Below are 22,017 nucleotides of genomic sequence, written 5' to 3' on the forward strand. Positions count from 1 at the left end.
TGAACAGAAGCTCGGAGGTGGAAGCGTCTAGGGCAGGGGGACTAACCACTTGCCGTGGGATTGAGTTCATGAAGGCAGACCTAAAGAGATGAGTCTGAAAAAAAGAAAGTGAGGCCCTGGGCTTAGGAAGGCTTGGCCACCGGGGCCCCATTCCCCTCCAAGGACAGAAACCCCATTGAGGGCTCCAGGGTCTGGATTCCCTGACCAGGGGCCCCAAGAAGCTGCGTCGCCCGCACTCCCCTCTCCCGCTCCCCGCCCACCCCTCTGCTTGCGTCGGCCATCAGAGACTCGCTCACGGCCCCTCGCGTTGACGCGGGCCCGCGCGTGAGTCAAGCCTGCGTCACGGCGCCCCGCCGCCAGGGTGGCCTTTCGGAATGCGAGGGAACAGTGCGCGCCGGGCTCCGCCCAGCTCTGTTCCGCTCCGCAGAGCCGGCGCGGCCAGGGCGCAGGGAGGACGGCACTTGGTCCCAGCCTTCGCAGCCCCACGCGCTCCTTCTGCCGTGGGACCTGGGTCCCCCGGCCGCTCCCCTGAGCCCTGAGCGCGCGGCACACAGGAGCTGGGTTGGGACTGGCTGCGAGGGAGGGAGTGAGGAGCGAGCAGAGTCGCGAGCTGAGTCGCGTGCGCCGGCGCGCAGCTTCGGGCCACCCCAGCCGGCCTGTGGCCGCCAGACTCGGGCTGCCCGTGGGAGGGGCTGTGCGCCCGCGACCCGTCGAGGACCGCAGCAGCTGCTTGGTCGAAGTGCACCGGTCGAGTCCGCGCGAGGGCCCACGCAGGACAGGTGAGTCGCCGGCCAAGCCCCGCTGGGCTTTACTGAGCCAGCCACCCCAACTTTCCCTGTTACGGCCCCGCCCCAGTCTGGGAGGCCTAAGGACTCAGGTGCGAGGCGACACTGCCCCCGCATCCGCCCGACCTTGCGCTAGCCCTGGGCTCCTCCCGCTGCTCCAGCCGCCGTTGCCTGGCGACGGAGCCCCAGGGCCCGCGTTCCTCCCGGCGCACCCGGGGTGCCCAGCAGCGCGCGCACGGGTTGGACATCAGGGTTGAGCTTCTGGTGCTCAGGAGGGCCTGAGAACTCCAGAGGTAATTGGGCTGAGCTGCGGAAGCAAGCGCCCGCGGAGAACCGAGAGGAGGTCTGCCTTGCGGGTCCCGCCGCCTGAAGCTGCGCGCCCAGGGCGCAATTCCGCGGGGAGGCTCCTGCGCGGCTAGAGACCCCAGCCTCAGCCGCTCGGCCCCAGGCCCGTGACCTTGACGGTAACATTGGCAAGAGAAGCGGAACGCTCACGCCCGAGATGAATATTTAATTCCCTGTACTGAGGCTGGTCCTGCAGGATTCCGAGCTAGCGGAGGGCCCTTTCTCCAGGGAAGCGCATCTGGGAACAGAATGGCAGAGATAGGGGTGCCCATCCGTAGGGGGCGCCGTCCTGGCCGAGAGGCCTCTGCCACATTTATACCTGAGTGAGCTGTGCCTTGAAGCGATGCTGGCAGTACTACAAGGAGGGCCGCTCCCCAAGGGGCCACGCTGCCTTGGCAGGAAGCGTGATGTTTCCTTTTAAGGCTCAAACAACCCTGTATGGGCTCCAGTTCAGAAATCCCAAGACCACTCACCTTACAGGACCTAGTAGCTGTCAAGTTTGCTTTTTTTTTTTTTTTTTAAAGTTGATCCCATTCCTCTTCCTTTTTTTAAAAAAAAATATTTTAATGGGCCTTTAGGATTAGGAAATCTCTAACCAGAGCTATCTTTGGGGCAATTGAGCTGTGAAGATGAAGCAGATGGGGTTGGGTTGGGAAGACAGGGGAGTGGTGTAGAGAAAGATGATTCTTCTGAGGGCACTGCCCTTGTTAAAAGGAACTTACAGGAACTAAGACAATCCTGTAATGGCTGCAAAAAAAAAAATCAACCAAAACTTTAATGAGAGCCTAGCTGTTCAGGCTTTGCTGGACATGCTGATTGATGTCTGGAGAACAAGGTCGGAGTGCATTGAGGTTAACAGTCGGGGGCTCTTATGTCTCATTCTGTGCTTACATTATTCCCTTGCTGGGTGAGGCTGACCCAGCACCTGGGCAGGAAGGGCTCTGAGGTCACACCAGGTTGTCCTTGGCCATGGCCCATCCATGGGGACCATCAGAGGCACTAGCTCCTCTGCTGGCTTTTTCTTTTTCTTGGGAGCAGCTGTGGCTAAGTAGGTGGCTGAGTTTTGGCGAATCCCTGCAGTTCAGCCCGGAGGGTGACTCAGTGCAGGAGGCATATCGTGCCCACCAGCCCTGATTGGAGTGAGTTTGTTTGGCCTGAGTCACACACAGAGTCGTGTGTCAGCTGCTTGTGAGTTGAATGGAGTTCTGTAGCAGGACTCGTGAGCAGGAACAGCCTGAGCCCCGAGTGTTTTGGGTAGAGGTGGGCAAGTCCTCAGGAGTTGCTGCCTGGCTGCTGAGCCAGGGCCCTGGAACTCTGACCCTGTGGGGAAGGCGGGCAGGGCCAGGTTGGGGCGGGTGTTGCAGGGGAGGCTGGAGAAAGGCCCTGCGACTGTGGTCAGAACCTAGTCCGGTGCTCTGTCCTGTGCCAGCAGGGTGACCTTGGGCAAGTCACTTCTCCTCAGGAGCCTCTGTTTCCTCAGTTGTGAAATGAGGATGCCCATGGGACCTTTTCTTCAGGCTTAGTTTGAGCCCAGTGCTGGACATGCAGCAGGAGCTCATTACATGTTAGTTCCTCACCCCTTTCCTTAAGGACTGTAAGCAGAGTCGAGTCTTTCTCTCCCTGACCCTGCTCCAGCACGAGGATGGGTGTGGAGACAAGTGAAAGTTCAGGCTTCCCATGTGATTAGGAAGGACCCATAACTCTACTTTAGACGGACCTAATTCCAGCCCTCAGGTATCCCTGAGAAACCCTGAATGGGGAAGCCCGAGTAAGAGCAGGATTAGCTTTGGGGTAGGGTGGTCTGGCTGTGCTGGTTCTGCTGGCTTCCCTTGGCCACCTGCAATATCTCCGGGGTGAGACTCCAGGGTGAGACCTTGATTCCTTGGAATCGCTCATGACTATGGCCTGGTCTCAGCTGTGGCACCTGTTGGATGGACTTCAGAGTCCCTTTTCTTTGACCAGGTCTTGCCATCACCCTCCCCACCCATTCTATTGTAACAACGTTGGAAGCCGTGAGAGAACTGTTTGGGAGAGGTGATTCTGGCCTCTCCTGAGGAGGAAAGGGAGGAATGTGTCTTCTACTTTCCTGAAGGAACCTGGGCCCTTGCTCCCTCCTTCTCTGCTATGTCTAGACTTGGTGCTGAGCTAAGATGTGTGCACCTTAAGAAATGAAAGAAATAAAGGGATCCCCAATGGAGCAAGGAAGAGGTCATGCTGACCTAGGGTATTCCAGTCTGCTACTGGAAATGTGTGTGCATGTGCAAGTGTGTGTGCATATCGCATTCACCGTTCACTCTGGAATCAGTGCCTTCCCCATTGGATCTGGGACCAAATGCCAAGGATGATGGAGACAGATGAATGGATTCTAGAGAGGCAGGTTCCTTCTGCCTGTGTACCTTCCTTCCCTCATACTCTTTTCCCGTCCAAGTTTGCTGCAGCAGGACAATTCATCACTAATCCCTTTAAAGCTGCTAAGATAAGCAGCAGAATGGTTTAAAGGGAAGATAGATTTAAGCTCCTCCTCCCCGAACCAGGTCTGAGTTATCACTTGCTCTCAGGCAGGATGGGAAAAATCTGTGTCATCTCAGCCCTACGCTAGCCTCCCCTGACTGATGCTGCAGGCTACCAGAGGTCAGAAGCACAGTGCCATGGGTGGACCTGCTTGTTAGAATGCTATGCCAACTCAAGCAGGGCAGTGGTCTACGGGGAAATGCCTACTTTGTGTGTTTTAGGAGGGGCAAGTACGGTTCTGAATTCCAGCAGCTTGCTCCGGGCTTGGCACGCAGTGATAATATCCAGGTTTTACTGAGGCTTTTGTGCTGCACTAAGTGCTTTATTCCCAGACCATCTTGTTTAATCTTTACTGCAATCCCAGGAGGCAGATATTGCTATCCGCAGTTTGTAGATGTGGAATTTGAGGTTCAGAGAGGTTAAATAATTTGTTCAAGGTCATAGGTCGTGAGTGGCAACCAGAGAATTGGAACCCAGTCTGTCAGCCTTCATGCTCTTAACTGCTCTGTGATATGTTTCTATAATAAGTTCTTAATAAATGTTTGCCGACAGCCTAGGCATTTACCCAGACGAGGTTGTCTAAACATGTGGGTCCAGTTTTTTTAAGCTGGTGCCCTGGGAAAGGGGGAAACGGGCCTGTACCAATGGGAAATGGGTAGAAAATGAACATACCCAAACGTCCAAGGATTGGGGAATATGGTGTTTGGTTCCAGGTGGGTTGAAATGCAGAAAAAGATCCCAGGCTCCATCTTGGTGCTTTTTTGTCCTGTCCCTGTTCTTTCTTTTCCTGACCTCTGCCACGCCCAACCTCATTCCCTTCAAGTTTATCCAAGTCAGGGCTGGTGCCTGCAGCAGTGAGAGGAGAGTTGGAGCAGAATGGGTGTTGCCCTGAGAATTTCTGCATCTCCAGAATCAAAGATGGCCGGTCGCTGGTGGGAGCCCCGGTGTGTCAGGTTTCTCTGCTGGAGAGTGTGTGCCAGGGATTTGCGGCAGTTTCTGATGAGGCCCCATACCCCAGAGCAACACTGCCAGCATTCCACGGTTATTTACGGCAGTTGCTGGCAGGGCCTGCTTGGAGGGATGCTGCTAGCTTCCTGGTCTTGTCCCACAAAGAGCCCACTCTCTCCTCACCCCAGCAGCTCTGCCACGTGCATCCTTGGGCGTTCTGGGAAACCTGGCATCTGGTTCCTCCTGCTTCTCTCTCTCTTCTCTCAATTATCATCCTCAGAAGAACGGGACCATGCTGTCTTAGCTTGCCTGCCGTCTCCAAACCACCCGAGATCTCAGTGGGGAAGTTCCCGTAAATGAGGGTGGGTAAGTGGACCGAGAGCGTTGCTGGCCCCTCCCCCTCAGCGGACAAAGAGGACTTCCCAGAGGCCCTTGCTTCATAGGCTGCTGTTTCGTGGAGGTTCAGTCCTTTGATAACTCTTTTTCCTCCTCCTCTTCCTGTGAGTAATTTTTCAAATTAAAAACATTGTTCATCTATGAGCAAATCCAGTTATTTTAAAAAATATAATGAGATATTCACTATGTGCAGAAAACTCACATGTGAGAACATAAACTCAGATGAGATGTGAATCACTGTACTAAATTATTTTCATGTTCAGAACCAGATATGTTTTGTTAGAGAATAATTTGGGGTCAGGTGAGTCTTAGGCTGCCTGAGTCTCCCCCACTTTGGAGTTGGGGGTTAAAGATCTGTTCTGTGGCCTCTTGGGGAGTGGGAGAGGGTATGTGTGGGGACAGAGGAGCTAGTGCGCCAGCTCCCAGGCCCCGGCGTCATCTCATTAGCTGCAGTTGACCCACTGAGCTGCTACTCTGCCTTCCAGAGCCTACCTAGCAGGTCACTTAGAGATAACAAGTTGCTTCTTGCTTATTCCACCATTTCTACTTACTGGTCTAATTAGAATTACTGTTGGATTTGGTGCACCACAAATTTACCACCTATTCTTTCAACTGCAAATGACATTCATTGGTCCACACCCCCAAATCCTACTGGTTACATTTTTTTTTTTTTTTAATTATAAGACTCCTGGACTCCTATGGTTTTAAATCCCTCACCAGCTGTACACGAGGCAGAGTGCTGTTTGCTAAAGCTACCTTGCAAGAGGTGTGAACAGTCATCCAATGGAATAGTTCCAGCAGGTGCTGCCAGGTGAGTTTTCAGTGAAGACACGCTCCTTCCTTATCTTCCCCAAATCTAAAGGAAGGAGAGCAGATGTGCCTGTGTTTAGTAATCCCAGCTTGTCCCAGGATGGCCCGGTGGGCGCTGTCCACGGTCCTGCCACAACATTGGGGCCATCGGCCTGCTAGTAATCTGGGCACTCCTCTAGAACAGCTGACCAGTCCCCCAAATTGCATTATGTTGTGAGCTTTGGGAAAGGACTTGGCTGAATGAGGAAGTTCCTGACCCTAGGGAGACATAACGGTAGATGGTTTTGTTCCAAGGTTGACTTCCTGACTGAGATGTAGGTGTATCCGTTTGCAAGGCAACATGGCACATTGCAGAACCTCCCAACCAGAGCCACAGATGGGTATCCTGTGCCCAGAAATCATGATGCCCTTGTCCTTTGGAGTAGCCTAGGGTGGTGGAGCCCAGTGTGCCATACCAGTGTTATTTCCTCTGTGAGTCATGATGTGTAAAAGATTGGAAAGCACCAGTGCATTGGAAGGTGTATGGGCTACAGAGTTTCCTAGATCACAGTCTGAATGTCCCCTCTTCCACTTCATGGCTGGGTAACCTTGTACATGATAGTTATTTTTTCTTAGCCTAGACTTCTTCATCTGGAAAATGAGGATTATATTTTATCTCAAGTTTTTGGGTGGGTAAATAACATATGGAAGCATAATAGGTCACCTGTGATTTGTTCCCAGTAGGAGCACTTTTCCGCCCAGCCCTCCACAAAGCTGCACTGAAAACTGGCAAGGAAAGAGACATAAACCCTTCTTGTTCTCAGGAAAGAGACATCATGTTGGGACTGTAATTAAGGGTTTCTGATCATTATTCCTTCAAGTGCTCTTCAGCAGTCTGTTGGGTAACTCAGGTAATTGGACACCCTCAGTTCTTTCTCTGAGATAAGAGAAAGTAGTATCTTTAAGAAAATTCAGGTCACTGGATTTGGGCAGATGCTATGAGGGCCTGTCTGTCACCACAGGGGCCCCTATGAATGAGTAAAGAAAGGAGTAAGGCCTCACTTGTTGCTCTTGGATTTTTATTTTTACATCTGATTTTTTTTAATTTCCTTTTTCTAAATGGGTATACTTTCATGAGTCCTCCATCTGTCTAGGACCTAGTGTGCCATTCAGCACCTGGGGACCCTCTGTTTCCTTCTCTCTTCAAAATCTAAACCTCGGCCGGGCGCGGTGGCTCACGCCTGTAATCCTACCTCTCTGGGAGGTTGAGGCGGGTGGATTGCTTGAGGTCAGGAGTTCAAAACCAGCCCAAGCAAGAGCAAGACCCCGTCTCTACTATAAATAGAAAGAAATTAATTGGCCAACTAATATATGTAGAAAAAAAATTAGCCAGGCATGGTGGCACATGCCTGTAGTCCCAGCTACTCGGGAGGCTGAGAGGCAGAAGGATTGCTTGAGCCCAGGAGTTTGAGGTTGCTGTGAGCTAGGCTGACGCCACGACACTCACTCTAGCCTGGGCAACAAAGTGAGACTCTGTCTCAAAAAAAAAAAAGCAAAAAAAAAACTAAACCTCCTCTTCCAACAGCCTGAACCACATCTCTACCACCACTTACCCGCCCTCCCTGTTGTTCACTGGTTGTCCTGTGGGCATCCAGGAGTCTTGTCTGAAGTAGTCGGCTCACAGCACTCCTCTTCTGGGAAACCTCCAACAGCTTCCCATTAGCCGTGGAAGAGACTCTTCCTCCTTCCCGTGGCGTATGAGCCCTGCCTTCGCTGGACACTCGCCCTCTTCCTAGCACGGCACCTGGCACTCTCCTTTGCTCAGGGCACCTGAAGCACACGGCTCTCTGTCTGCCCCTTGGACTCACCAAGTCTGCTGGTGCTGCCTTGGGGCCTTGGCCCTCCCTGTCCCCTCTGTCCTGATGCTTTCCCAGGGTGTCCACACGGCCCATCTCCCACTCTCCTCAGGTCTTCGTGTCACCTTCTCAGAGCAGGCCTCCCTGCCCTATTCCATGTCCTCACGCTCTCTAGTGTATATATTTATTTGATATATTTATCTATGCTGTAGACATAGTATATGTCTCTATGTGCACTGTAAATTATATATTTGTCTGATTTTTAATTGTCCGTCTGCACTAGAATCTAAATCCCACAGGGCAGGGGCGCTGTTTGCTCTGTTCTCTGCTGTGCTAGAACAGGGCCTAGCCCCCAGTGTTCGGTAGCTATTTGTTGAAAGAAGGAAAGGAAGGAGGGGATAGAGAGGGAAAATAGAGAGAGGAATATTTTAAAACCCCGTATTTCAGTCACACCTCTAATTTACAGGAGTCGCTGGGCTCCATTCTCCTTCTAGCTCAAGAGGGAAGTGAGGACTCAGTTGGGACACTGAGCCCGGCCCCCCCGCCAGCCCCTGTGTCCTCGGGCTCCCAGGTGCTCATTCTGCCAGGTCCAGGGCATCGTGGGACTGGGGTGGGTATGCCTCAATTCCTGCCCGCGCCCATTTCCCCCGTGTTCTCACTCGAAGGGGCACCTGGCACTGGCTCACGGCGAGCCTCTGAGGGGCTGGCCCTAGGGTGAGCACGGCCCTCACACTGCCTCCGTTTATACTCATGGCAACGCCGGGAGGCGGAAGCTTCATCCCCATCTTTCCAGACTCAGAATCTGAAGCTGAGAAGGGTTGTGTCCTTTCCCCAAAGCGCACAGCTCGTCAGTGGCAGAGCAGGGCTCAGGTTTAGGTTTTCCTGGCTCTAAACCATGATCTTAAAGCCCACGACAGCATCGAGGTTGAGTCAGGTCCCAGAGTCAGACTGTCGGTGCAGTCCCAGTGCAGTCAGGTCCCAGAGCAGACCCAAACGCCTCAACTTTCTGACCATGTGCCCATGGATGAGTAGCCTGATTTCATCCATTCCAAGATGCCTACTTTTGCACATTGCCACATCTTAAAATCGGGACGTGACATGCAATCAAAATGGCTGTGGGACTATGGCAGCAGGGACCTAGTTGGTGAAAACCTTCCATCGACCCTTTCTGGTAAGTTCAAGAAAGTGCCAGCATCAAAGGATCCTAAGTTCAACGAAATATAGGTAATTAATCCCTCTGAGCCTCCATGTCTTCATTTGTGAAATGGGAATCACAGTGGCACCTACCGATACAATTTCTGGCAGAGCGAAAGGAAATTACGTCTGTGCAGTGCTCAGCACAGTGGTTGCCACAGAGGGGGACTCAGGATCATGGTCTGTGTGCTGTTGCTCTCATTGCTATTGTCACTGCACCACACTGTGCCCTCAGAACTTCCCCCAGTAGATCCCTTGGCCCCTGAGAACGCACGGGGGCATGGCGCTGCCGCTGCTCACGTGCTGCTGAGCGTGCATCCCCCCACGTGCAGTGGGAACGTGGCACCAAGAGATCTGCGTGCACTGGCCCCACCCACGCTCTCCAGTGCCAGCTCCACCCCGTCTGAGCCATCTGCCCTGCTCCTGCTTCCCTTCCCTCTTGACGGAGAAGACAAAATATCGACTGAAGAGAGCAGGCTCAGCAAATGCACCGTGAAGGTGAGGTGGGGTTGCAGAAGATCATGCTGGCTCCTTCACCTGGTTTGTTGTTTGGAACAGTCCCACTAGTCCCGTGGAAAGACTGTGCCCACCCAAAACCTATCTCTCTGAGGTGACAAGGGATCCTGTCTACAACGTAGGGAGAATGGAGCACAAATACTCCTTTAAAAGGGACATAAATGTCATTGAATGATGGCCAGGCTTCTTAGTGTGCCTTGGCTTTCCAACTGTCCCTTGGGGTACCCTTGGGGCCTGGGATGCTCTTGGCATCCGAAAATGAGAAAAACTGGAAGCTGGAAAAATACATTAGACTCCAGAACATTTGGGGAGTTCAAAATGCACCAATTCATTCGTGTGCTCATTCACTTAATTCATATCATACTTTTTGAGCTCATAGAATAGTAGGGCCTCAGGATTTGGCCTTGCAGAAGCAAAGATGGTGTCAACTGCGACACGGAATGGAAGATCAAAAACACAAACCTGGCAAATCTGTGAAATGGAGTAAAAGAATTACCACTCCGTTTATTTGACTTCTCAATACACTTTTCTTTCTCTTTCTCCCTTGATCCATGTGGTAACCAGATGTAGCTGGTAGGTAAGTGGGGATCTCTATTTTACAGATGAATGAGAAACAAGTTCTGGGGTCCCCCCCACATGTGCTGCAGGGCTGCACTCGATTAGCATCCCCCTAGCGGGGGCATGCAAACTTCTAGTAGGTCTAGGTGTCTCCCTAGTCAGCCGGTTAGCATCTCACCCCTGCCTCTTTGTTTCAAAGGTGAGGCAGTGGTTAGGATTTCAACACGGGAGGCAGGTTGCTCTGGGAGGATGGGAAGGCAGGGACCCTGGAACAGCTGTAAGTGCAGGTTCCACCCACAGAAATTTGTAGGATCACCTGCATGTGCCAGCACTGCGCGGGCAGGGAGCGGTGAAGGGTGGGCACAAAGCTGAACACACCTTGGTCCCTGCCTTTAAAGAGCCTCCTGTTTAGAAGAGGGATGAGGCGTGTGAACAATTAGCTGTACCAGGAAGTCGGATGGTGGAAGTGTAAAACAAAATGGCAAGGAGCGTGCTGAGAAGGGCAAAGGAAGAGGGTGTTAATCTCACTCCCAGGGTTGCTGTAGGTACCACAGAAGCGAGGCAGAGGGGCCGGAGGCTTCGGGAGGCAGAGGAGGGGGAGAGGTTAGTGCAGATACGGTGGGCATGGGCTGGTGGGGCACATGGAAGCCCAGGAGGTGGAGGGGACCAAGTGCCTTGGAAGAGCCCGGGCTACCTTCAGTAGGCGGCGGGAGTGGGTGACACGAGGCAACCTGCAGGTGGCCTGCAGGAAAGTGAGCTGAGAGCCCCCACAGGCATCTAGCCAGAGAGAAGGTCCAAACTCGGGCAAGAGGGTAGGAAGAGGACACATCTGTGACAGTTGGGGAGGGTGGAGGACAGGGAGGTCAAGAATTGGTGCGGGGTCCGGGCCGGTGTGTTCTGGGCAAAAACGGCCCAGGAGAGCAGCCACCAAGCCAAGGCCAGGCCCTATCAGGAGCAGTTTGCTCCAGGTGACTGTCAGAGGTTTCAGTAAAACAATTAAAAATAATTTGGAGGACAATTTGTGTCTCTGATAACCGTCTGACCTGTATTGGGCTCAGCGGCAGCCCAGAGGCTCTGAGGTAATTAGAACAGTTTGGGCCACGACCGCCTGTCACATGGAAACCAGGGAGCTATGACGCATCCTCTGAGGGGAGGGGACCCTGCCGAGGTTCCTCCTCAGCACCAGTTATACCTGAGTTGGACTTGACTTTGGGGCCCCCTTCCCTGCTCTCCTCTCCGCACGGCTCTCCAAGCTGCCCACTGCAGAGTTTTCTTTTCAAGGATGGGCTTGGCCACAGAGCCCTTTCCAGAGTCACGAGACCCATAGGTAGCTGGGTGATGGGGCTGGCTGGGCGGGGCACTGTGGGGTGTGTGAGGTGACTGCCTGCTTCCTCAAAGACGGAAGTTGACTGTCTGCTCCTCCACTCAGCTCCCCTGGGGAGTCTGACTGGGAAAGTCAATGATTCTGTTTGTCCCTTGAGTTTCCTGGTAAAACCTTCCTGAGCAAGAAACACCCCAGCCTCAGGAGGCAGGTGCTCAGAAGGGCTGACTTAAGCTTTCCAGAAGGGCCTGTCTCCCCCTGCCCCCTCTCTGGCTGCTGTGGGGTGGCGAGGCTCCAGGTCGTAGGGTGAGAGCAGCTGTCTCCCACGCCCTTGAGCTCCTTGCCGATGCTGTGCTTGAAAAACTGTCGTGGAGCCACCAGTCTTCTGGCAGGAGATATTTTTACCTGTCTGCCTCCTAGTCGCACTATTTTTTTCTCCTTTGAAGAAGATTCACAGTTCACTCGCTCAGTCCTGCCTCTCTCACATGAGCTATTCTGAGCTGGAAGCAGCATCTGTTGCTAAGTGACGAGCTGGCACCGAGGGCTTGCTCGGCACTCGAGCCCCTGTGCATTGTGCGCTCAGTAATTGAGGCATTCCTTTCCGAGTACCGTGCGACTTCTGCATCTGACGCGCTGCTTGAGAAAGCAGCTCTCCAACCCACCCCAGCTACTACAGGGGATGATTAGAGTGTGGCTGGGCCGCTTGTTAACACATCCCCATGATGCTCCAGCGGGCTCTTGACCAACCGGGGGTGGCAGGACAGATAGGCCGCAGAACTTGCTGCCCCTGGTGCCTGGGACAGAATGCCATGCAGGAGGGGCTGTCGCTGGATATATACTAAAGCTGAAAAGGGCCTTGGAGACTGTTCACACCAACCCATTTTATGCACAGGGAAACTGAGGCCCAGGGAGGTTAGAGCAATGGCATCAGGTTGTACAGTTGGTCAGGACCAGTACTTGGCCTCCTGATGCCTGGATCCTGGTTGGCTTCTCCCGGTGCAGCGGCAGAGAGGAGTCACTCCTCTCTGCGTCCTTTGGTCCCAGTGTTTGTCCCAGGCGATGCTTTGGGATCATTGGCTGGGAGCATTTTGGATCCCTGGGGCCCTGGGCTGAAAGCTACCCTTTCACCAACCTGGACTCCAGGCTTCAGGGAACTAGAGTGAGGAAGGAATCGTTGTCCCAGTTTGCTGCATCTACCTCGCCTTTAAAAAAATCTTTCGGCCTGGAGAATGCAGTGAGCTCAGGAGCGGAGACCTGAGTGCTGATAGCTGTGTGGCCTCAGTTGCCCATCTGTAACCTAGAGCTGCCGGCTCGCTTCCTCCGGCCAGGGCGTGCATGGAGTGAGCGCACTCCATGGAAGTGGTGCCACTGATGAGCACCCCCTGTGGGCCAGCTCATTTCCCAGACCACTGCAACATGTCCTTTTTGCAACATGGAGAGGTAGGTGCTGTTGGCATCCTCCTCTGTCAGACGAGGAAACTGAAGCTCAGCGAGGTTAGGAAACTTGCCCAGGCCAGGCAGTTGGTGCACTGTGAACCTGGGATTTGAACCCAGGCCATCGGATTTCTGAGCAGTATCACCACCCTATATTGTACCAGTAGAGTATGTAAAAAATGTTTTTTTAAATGGTTTCAAACTATTACAAGTATGGCCTATATTTTTAATAACAATAACAATGCTACACTTTTAATACAGGGCCTTGTTTTTGTTAGCAATAATATTGCTGATCTTTTGAACTCAAGCCTGGAGCTGTGGGACTCTTGCCTGCCTTCCTTAGACACTGGGGTGGGGTGAGTGGTAGGACTTTTAGGGCGCCACCCAGCAGCCTTAAAAGGTTGCCAGTTCTCGCTAATAAAAGTGGGTTTTCCTGCGGTGGGGCAAAATGCTGTCTCTACTTCCCGCCTCTACTCCTGCTGTGAACTCACTTTGGCCCTTCCTGAGGAGAAATGGAGTTTGTGGGACCAAATATAAACATGGGTACCTACAGAATTTGAAGTGCATAAAGGTAAATGTCACGAGGCTTCCATGGAGCCTCTGCCATTCAGATCCTTCCTGCATGCCGGGCGCTGTGCTGGGCACTGCATATGCAGCCACTCACAGCAGCTCTCCCTGGGAGAGGGAAACTGTCATTAAATAGATCCTTTTACCTGGGAGGAGACTGATGCGTGCATAACTAAAGAGCCTTGTCCAAAAGCACACGGCCAGTGTGTGGCCAAGGCCTCGGTGGCTGCCCCTCACTCAGAGCCGTCCCTGCTCTCCTCAGCCCTCTTCCCGCCCCACCTCCTCTGGCCACCTTGCTGTTCCTGAAATTCCCAGTGCTGCTTCCTTTTGGGAAGTTTTGTGTCTGGCTTCTCCTCTGCCTCTCTCAAATGACATTCAGGTCTCTGCTCAAATGTCACCTCCTCAGAGACACCTTTCCTGACTTCCTCCCGCCCACCCACACAGCATAAAAGAGCCACCTCCCAGCATGTGCTCTGCCCCTCCACTGGCCATTACATGATACATCCATTTCTTTAGTATCTGGCCCTTCCATGCAACACGCAAACTCCACGAGAGGAGGCACGTGCCTGTTCTGTTCCGTGCTGTATTCCTTGTACCTAGAACAGAACGGGAGGCACTCAGGAAATGCATGTTGGGTGAGTGAGTGGATGAATTAAATGAGAATTAAATGGGAATTATCAAACCCAGGCCTGTCTGACTTCAAGGTCCATGCCCCACACCCCCATGCCCAGCTTCTCCCAGTGTCCCTCCTGGTTACTGAGTCTGACTCAGTCTCCCTAGATGAGACTGGTCAGGGTGTCAGGAAAGGCTATAGCTTTGGGCACTTCATTTCCTCTCTCTGGACCTCAATTTCTTTGAATATAAAATGGGAATGTTGAGTAGGGCCATTGCTAGGGGTCCTTTGAGCCTTCTGAGTCTGACCTTGCTGTCGCTGGAGCATATTCACTGGGCAGTTGTGATTGCAGCTCAGCCCAGTGCCTCAGCTTGCAGATTTGTACTAGCACTCAGTGTCCTGCAAACCTGATGGCACAGGGGGTTCTCGGGTCCCATCCTGTGGTGCAGGATGCTCATATGCATCCGAGACATCTTGAGAAGAAGGAGGAAGCTCCTATTGAGCTCATGCCCTGCGGTTGCTGTGACGCTGCTATGGTCATCCTCCTCTGGCTTCACCAGAGTGTGCTATCCTTGACTTGGGTCTTCCTAGTTTAAAAAAGTGCCTTTTATCCTCCCAGCCCTTTCTCATGTTGGTGACTGGAGCTGCCACTCACTAGGCTATTTAGGGAGAAATATGGGCTCCATTTGGTCAGCATTAAGATAAATTCTGCAGACTTGCAGGAATCCCCCTTGGTTTTCTCCAGTTGTGGCTCGATGATCGGTAAATCATGCCTAATGCATTGCAGATTGTTCTGATCAAATCCCACTGCAGGCAGAGTAGCTGGAGGGAGGCTCTGAGCCAAGGCACCTAGTGATTGCAGTCTCCAGAGGGACCCCGGCACTAATCCCCAGTGCTAGTCTTCAATAAAAGCTGTTGATGTAAGCTGCAGGGAAGGTGGAGGTGTCTAGACAAGCAGCCATTCCTCCCATTGAGGACCCTGGGGACTGGGACCTGCTGAGTGGGGGAGGGATCTCACCTGTCAGCCCAGAGAAGGTCACAGGCCTCCCCATTGCCTAACTCCCTGAGGCCACCCTTCACTTGTGCCGTGTGGGCAACATAGCAGCCCCGGGGGAGGCTGAGGGCTGAAAGTTCCACAGACACATAAGGGCCACCCTTGGGGCACCCTCCAGGACACAGTGGGATCTTAGCTGGCCCACTATGAAGGGAGTCCCAACACAGAGCTTCCTGTAGGGAATTCTGTGGTCTTGTAGGCAGGCTAGCTCTGTCCTAGTTACTCCAAAGCCCAAGACCCTAACTATTCCTGGGGTGGGAGGGGGCAGTCACTAAAGACTCACTGTCTCCCTTGAATGAGGAGGGGAGGTGTTACCCACTAATGTGGTCCAAGGCCTGGCCCGGGGAGGCCTGGCCAACTCCACAAGCCTTCGTGGACAGTTGTCCCCATCTGCTAGGCCTCCCAGCTTCATTACATGGGCAGCACCATCTGGCTGACCAGGTCCCCTGGAAGGCTGGGCGTTTGCTGGAGTCAGGCAGGAGGTCTGGGTCAAGGACAGCAGGAAGGTCAGCCCGTGCCCTTCTGTTGCACGGTGACCTTGCCTGTAGTACTTGCATACGAGGAGAACAAACAGGGGGCCAGGCTCGCAGGGACAGCGTTCCCTTAATAAAGGAATTACAGAGCTGGGTAACTTACATCCCTAGAAAGATGCAGGGCAACTGTGGGCCGGGGGTGTGCCTGTGTTTAATTTTAAATCCTCCAACCTCCCCTTAATGAGGAAGTGCCTGGAAATGTAACGGAATGTTGGGATTCTTCAAAGGATGCATTTTCTTGGTGCTTTATTTCTTTAAGGGAAAGCATGAAAGACAAATGAGGGCTGGCAGGCACAGAGGAGGGTTTGCCTCCCCCGCCCGTGTTGTGCAGACATTATCTGCTGTAAAACTGTCGCTGAAGGATGGAGAATCAGCTCTTGGCTGCAGTGGCCCTCAGATAATGTCAGTGCTGAGCAATGGCCCAGGATTTGTTGGCACTGAGCACACAGCTCTCAGGCTCTGGTGCCAGAATCCTTAACTGTGCCTGGTCAGCTGCTCCTGCCAGGGGAACGTGGGCCATAGGCGCTGGTGTCCAGGGGCCCTTGGTGAGGGCTTCACAGGCTTTTTTTTGCAATTATTAATGTCCTTTTAAATAGCTTGGAGATCCTGTAAAAAGGCAGAGAATAATTCAGTAGGTCTGGAATGGGCCTGAGATTCTGCATTTCTGACACGCTCCCGGTGATGCTACTGGTACAAGAACTGCAGTTTGAATAAAAAGGCCCCTGAGAAGGCAGACACTGGCCAGGTGGTTTTGGCTAAATAGAACACAAGGTCTTGGCCACAACCTTGGCTACCCTGGAAGGGGAAGGCTTTGGGCACCTCCACAGGGTCTTGAACACTCCAGGCCCTGCAATATGAAAGAGAGAAATGTCATCATGGATAACCCTGTATTTGGGTTTGGTGTATGGTTTTGCCTATTTTGTCCATTTGGTTTACCTTCTAATGACGCTCAGGGAAGGCCGGTGGGAAAATGGAGTTTGAGCTCCTCCGTGGGCACCTCCTGATGGGGAGAGAAGGCACACTCATCATTTGAGGCCCCTGTCCAGCCTCAAAGTGTGTGACGGGAAGTCGGTTTGGGTTGTGTCCCCCTCCCTGGTGTAGTCAGCTAACCCTCTCCTCCCCCCCTGGATTTGCAGGTCCCTGGATGACAAGGAGCTGACAGCAGCTGAGTGCCACCTTCTCTGCGTGCTGGGGAGCAGGGCTGCACAGCCCAAGTGGCATCAATGCCTAAGAACAGCAAGGTGACCCAGCGTGAGCACAGCGGTGAGCATGTCACCGAGTCAGTGGCCGACCTGCTGGCCCTTGAGGAGCCCGTGGACTATAAGCAGAGCGTGCTGAATGTGGCCGGGGAGGCAGGCAGCAAGCAGAAGGCGGTGGAGGAGGAGCTGGATGCAGAGGACCGGCCGGCCTGGAACAGCAAGCTGCAGTACATCCTGGCCCAGATCGGCTTCTCCGTGGGCCTCGGCAACATCTGGAGGTTCCCCTACCTGTGCCAGAAAAACGGAGGAGGTGAGAGGCAGCCTCACCTGCAGGGTGCCCTGCAAATCGGTGGGCTGAAGGGTGGAAAAGAATACCCCTTTGCAGGGGCAGAACTAGAGCCCTCAGAGGTTGGAGCTCAGGACTCCAGAGTAAGGCTCGCCAGGAATAGCTGTAGGGATGCTAATGGCTGTCAGGAGGCTGCAGGGCATGATGGTAAGAAGGTGGTCTCTGGTCCCAGACTGCCTGGGTTCAGACCCAGCCCCCGCTGGGACCTGTGCTAGTTGCTTGACTTCTCTGTGCCTCTTCTGCAAAATGGGGATAGCGTGGTTCCTGCCTAATAGGATAGCTGGGCGGATTATATAGCAACACACATAACACACGCCTGACGCATGGGATAAAGAGCACTTATTGACATTGTTACTACACCCTTACCAGGTGCTAGGCCCTGTTTTATGGGCTTACTGGATTTTAGGCTTAAATGCCTGAAACTGCTGATATTTGAGCATCTTGGAACAACCAGAGTACCGATTTTATACAGTTCTTCCATTGAATCCTCCCAACAACCTCACTCCTTAAGCGAGGAAGGAGTTATTATCATCCTTATTTTAGAGACAGCAAAACTGAGGTACACATTAGTTAGGTGTCTTGTTCAGGGTCATCTGTGAGTAAAGTCGCAGCTAATGATAAGGTCAGGGTTCAAACCTGGACAGCCTGGGCCCAGAGCCTGGGCACTTCACCACCGCTCCTACTGCCTCCCAGGCAGGGGGGCCCTCACGCCGCCCCCTGTGTTTGAATCCTTCGTGAATCCCCAGTATCAAACCACTAGCACCACTTCCAGCCCCAGCTGGGGAGAAGCCCCCAGGCATTGTCTCCCTGGCACCTCTGAGGTAGGCTGGAATTTTCCAAAGGCAGCTTGCTCTGAAACCAAGGGACAACTAACTGAAAATAAAGAAAACCCCAACAGGCTGGAAATGTTGATGTTCCCAAGCCTAGACCTCTGGCCCTGAGAAAGTCACACAGCAGAGTGCTCTTGTGCCCCCGAGTCCCTGTGCCCTGAGACTGCACACTCCAGCCCGTTGGGTGGCCACAGCTTTGCAGGCATTTCAACCTAGCTCCTTCCCTCCCGGCTCCGTGGGACTCTCGCCTTGTAGCCCCTCCCGAGATGCAGCCTCCTTCAGGCATGTTCCTCTTCTCTCCAGGACACATCTTTGCCTGGTTCAAAAGGCCACGCCTGGCCGGGGGCTTCTCCTCCTTCCCCGTTTCTGCTGAAGGGCAGGGAGCGAGAATGCCCACCTGAGCCTGTGTGTCTGAGTTAGGCCGGAGGCTTCTATCTCTCCACCATAGCACGGTATATTCATGGCGTGGTCTCCTTGCTTGAAAGATCTTTTTTTTTTTTTCCCAATAAGTAACTGTCAATCAGAGCTTTGGTCTGCATGGCATGGTCACTGAGTTGGTATAAGGCCAGCCCAAAGCAAAGATAAAAATATAAGTTTGTGGTTGCCTTATGCCCTAGGAGATGTTGAGAACAGCTCCGAGGCACCCAAACAACTTCAGAGGACATGTGGCATTTGGGTATTTCACTGGGAACCTCTACGTTTGTCCCTTCTGGCTTAGATGATCCGTTCTGCCTGGGCACTTGGTGCTGAATCACAGAGTCCCTGTCTCTATCACACACACACACCCACTTGCACTCACACCCAGGGCAGTGTTCCTGCCACAGTCTGCCCATTCGCAGACAGTCGCCATCGCACCAGACGGGGCCTCCCCCAGAAGGAGCGTGTTGTCAACCCTTTGGGTTCGGAGCTGTCCGTGCCATGTTCCCGCCTTCATTTCTCGGTGCTCTCTGGTCCCTGCAATCCCTTTTCATCTCTGCCTTTAACTGTCCTGTAAGTACAGGCTTTATAGTAAGTCCTCTTAAAAATGTTTTAGAAGGAGGCGAATTATCACAGGAAGGAGACAGCTGTTTGGTCTGAGAGTTGATTCTGTGCGCTTTTGAGCCGTGGGTGATCCAGTCGAACTTTGCTTAATTCTGAACGGAAACTCTGGAACTCTCTCCTTAGCTCCACTGGCTGCTGGCAGTTTCTTTATTCTGTGTTTGCCTTTTTTTCCTGTCTATTTTTATGAGAAAGAGGCGAATATTCATGAAGTGCTTACGTGGGTAAGTAACTCATTTAATCTTCACAGCAGTCCTTCACGGCAGTGCAATAGTTACAGGGTCGAAGCTTATGAAATAGCCATTTTTATAAGTTAACAGTGATAAATATCAGAAACTTCAAACCTACTATTTTCATTCTCTTTACACAGATGACAAAATAGCAGCACAGAGAGATCAAGTAATTTGCCCGAAGTCACACAGTTAGTAAGTGGCAGGATTCTAACCCAGGAGGTCTGGCTCCAGGATTTGGAGCTCAGCTCCTATTCAATCTGTATCTCAACAGGCTGAGGCCAAGGTGGTCTTTTAAACCTCAGAAATAACCTCGGGGTTTGCCAGAAGTGAGGCTCAGAGCGTTGACTGAGACAGACTGTTAGAGATCCAGGGGGCCCCAGCGACCCTGGACTGTACTCCCCTAGGGCTGTGTTCCACTACAATTCCTAACTCCCTGAACGGTGCTCCCAGCTGTTCAGATGAATGACCTGGGGCTCCTGAAAGCCACTGAAATATCAAAGGAAATCCAGTTGTGTCCCCAAGTTGTATTTTCTAAGGTCGAAGTGAGTGTGGTTGCATTTCCAAATCATGTCAACAAAGATTGATATGAAATAGTGCCTCTGATTAACCACAAATTCTGCCCACCTTGCCTGTAGCCCCGTGAGCACTCTGGTTAGCTTGGCCATGGCGTGGTAGAGCTAAGCCAGGTCAGTGCCCTGTGGCCTGGCTGAAGTGGACAGGGCCTGGGTGGCAGCGGGCTGGTGCCCAGTCTTTGCCTCCAATCAATCTTTGACTGTACTCACCTGGAGGCTGTCCCTGGTTCTCTGTGGAGAGGATAGAAGCATCCATAGGCCATGCCAACACCTTGAAACCCATCTCCTAGCATATCTTGCCCCAAAGACACTGGGACAAAATACAAAGCCAGCAAGGCTGTGAATCTTTCTGCCTTCCTGCAGCATAGCACTTCTCTCTTCTTCCACTTCCCTGCACCCAAGACCAGGAGTCTAAGTTCAAGACAGACCTGGGGGCCTCAGTGTGGTGGTCCTTCAGGCCCTCCGTCCTTTGAGAACCATGATGGGGCTGCTGGTTGGCAACCAGTTGAATTTATGCGTGCAAGTGTGTGTCTAATGACTCAGATGCTGTTGCATCAGGCTGGGTGGGTTGTCTCCCGGAAGGCTTTCCTGATTAGCTGTGTTAGACCCCGGCCTTCCCTCAGCACGTATGTGCTCGCTTGGCCTGTGTGACTAGTCTGTGCGGTGTGTGTGCACACGAATGCTGACATTGCTCATGTGAATCTGAGGGACCTGCCTCCCTGGTGAATAGGTCCCAGGAGGGTGTCCATGCCTTCTGCTACTCCACCATCTCCTGCTGCCCCTGCCTGGCACAGAGCAGACCCTCCTTAAACGGCAGATTGTTACCAAGTGCCAAGTTTTGTGCCCACGAGGTGCCTGGTCTCCAGTGTCCATTGGCAGATTGGGCACACGTTGGGCAGCACGTGGGATGTTATGGTGTGGGGGGGCAGAGCAGTGTGGCTGGGGGGCTTCTGAAGACTCCTCGCTTGCAAGGCTTGGTCTGGGGCTGCTGGGTGACCATCAGGGCCCTGGTGACCTGGGCTGGCCTGACACTGTGTGACAGACAGACGGGCCTTGCTAATAGGACTAGGTTGTTGGCACAGCTGTCAGCGGGGTGCACTCATCTGTGTCTGGATGTGGTGTTAATTCTCCTGCTAAATGCCCTGTCATTTAGAATCGAGATTGTGTCTGCAGTGAGGCCCAGGACAGCGAGATTAATTTATCATCTGGAATCTTTAGTGAGATCTATTCTATCCTTTATGATCCTCCTGGCTACGCTTCCTTGAACTGCTGATTTCTCTCCCGCTCCTTCCAATTAGCTGTAGGTTAATGGGGAAGGTGGTCAGACCCTCTCTCCCTGGACAGCGTCCAAGCCCCGCTTGCCCGGAGCTGCCCGGTGTGCCGCGTCACGCCCAGTGAGCCCTGTGCCGTCTCGGGCTGCTTCTCTGTGGGCGGGGAGGGGTGTGAATGGGTGTCCATAGAGTCCCTCATAAGGTGACTGTGTGTGTCTACATGTGACTTGACATGTGGACTCCCGAGTGGCGGTGTGGTGTCTGTCTCCGAGCCTGGCCTCGTGAGTGGGAGATGTTGACGGACATATGGTTCCTCTCTGAGTGTTTTGGGGCCTGGGGAGTCAGGGGCAGAAGGAGGGTCTAGGCGGGCTGCTGTGCGTCAGGTCACATGTGGGTCAGACCATTCCTGGGGGAGCACCGGGTCTGGGCTGGGACTGGAGGCCATGGCTGCCACCCCTTCCCTCGCCCAGTCGCTATGCTCTAGACACCCTCTGGCATCCCTCCCCTCCCCACAGGTGCCTACCTGGTGCCCTACCTGGTGCTGCTGATCATCATCGGGATCCCACTCTTCTTCCTGGAGCTGGCCGTGGGCCAGAGGATCCGCCGCGGCAGCATTGGCGTGTGGCACTACGTGTGCCCCCGGCTGGGTGGCATCGGCTTCTCCAGCTGCATAGTGAGTCGGGGGCTGGGGCGGGCACTGAGCGGGAGACGGGGGGGGGGGGGGGGGGGGGGGGGGGAGGCGGGGGGGGGGAGGCGGGGGGGGGCCGCTCTTGGGTCCTGGGCAGGAGGTCGCCGAGTTCACAGGCCAGAGTCCGGGGCCAGGACAGGGCAGGACGGGGATCTTCACTGTGAGAACTGCCCTGCCGCTTGTGTCTCAGGACCACAGTCCACGCATTTCCTGAACTGACCACACGGCCTGCAACAGCATGTGATATTTGCAGCTGGTGCTAAGGAGGAAAAGCTGGGGCATCTCAGCCAGAGTTCCCTGGGGACATACGGGCCATGCCAAATGCCCCTCTCTGCTTACCAGCCCAGCAGCTCCCCACGAGGGCGGTCCTTCCTCTTTCCTTGGTCAAAGAATATTTTAACTGGGCGAGTGGGCCGCTCA

At 53.4% G+C, this 22,017-nt stretch overlaps 1 protein-coding gene across 1 annotated transcript in view; it reads left to right on the forward strand.

The window, feature by feature from the left end:
* The first annotated feature begins 370 nt into the window (after positions 1 to 370).
* The window catches only part of SLC6A17 (solute carrier family 6 member 17), a 46,654-nt gene continuing 25,007 nt past the window's right edge, over positions 371 to 22,017 (forward strand). The window contains exons 1-3 of the mRNA XM_012751670.3: positions 371 to 779; positions 16,557 to 16,929; positions 21,425 to 21,582. Coding sequence (XP_012607124.1) covers positions 16,644 to 16,929; positions 21,425 to 21,582 — 444 coding nt within the window. The 5' untranslated portion in view covers positions 371 to 779; positions 16,557 to 16,643. The remainder of the gene's footprint in view (positions 780 to 16,556; positions 16,930 to 21,424; positions 21,583 to 22,017) is intronic.

The sequence above is a fragment of the Microcebus murinus genome, chromosome 2 (genome assembly GCF_040939455.1).
Source record: "Microcebus murinus isolate Inina chromosome 2, M.murinus_Inina_mat1.0, whole genome shotgun sequence".
NCBI classification, from domain to species: Eukaryota; Metazoa; Chordata; class Mammalia; order Primates; family Cheirogaleidae; genus Microcebus; species Microcebus murinus.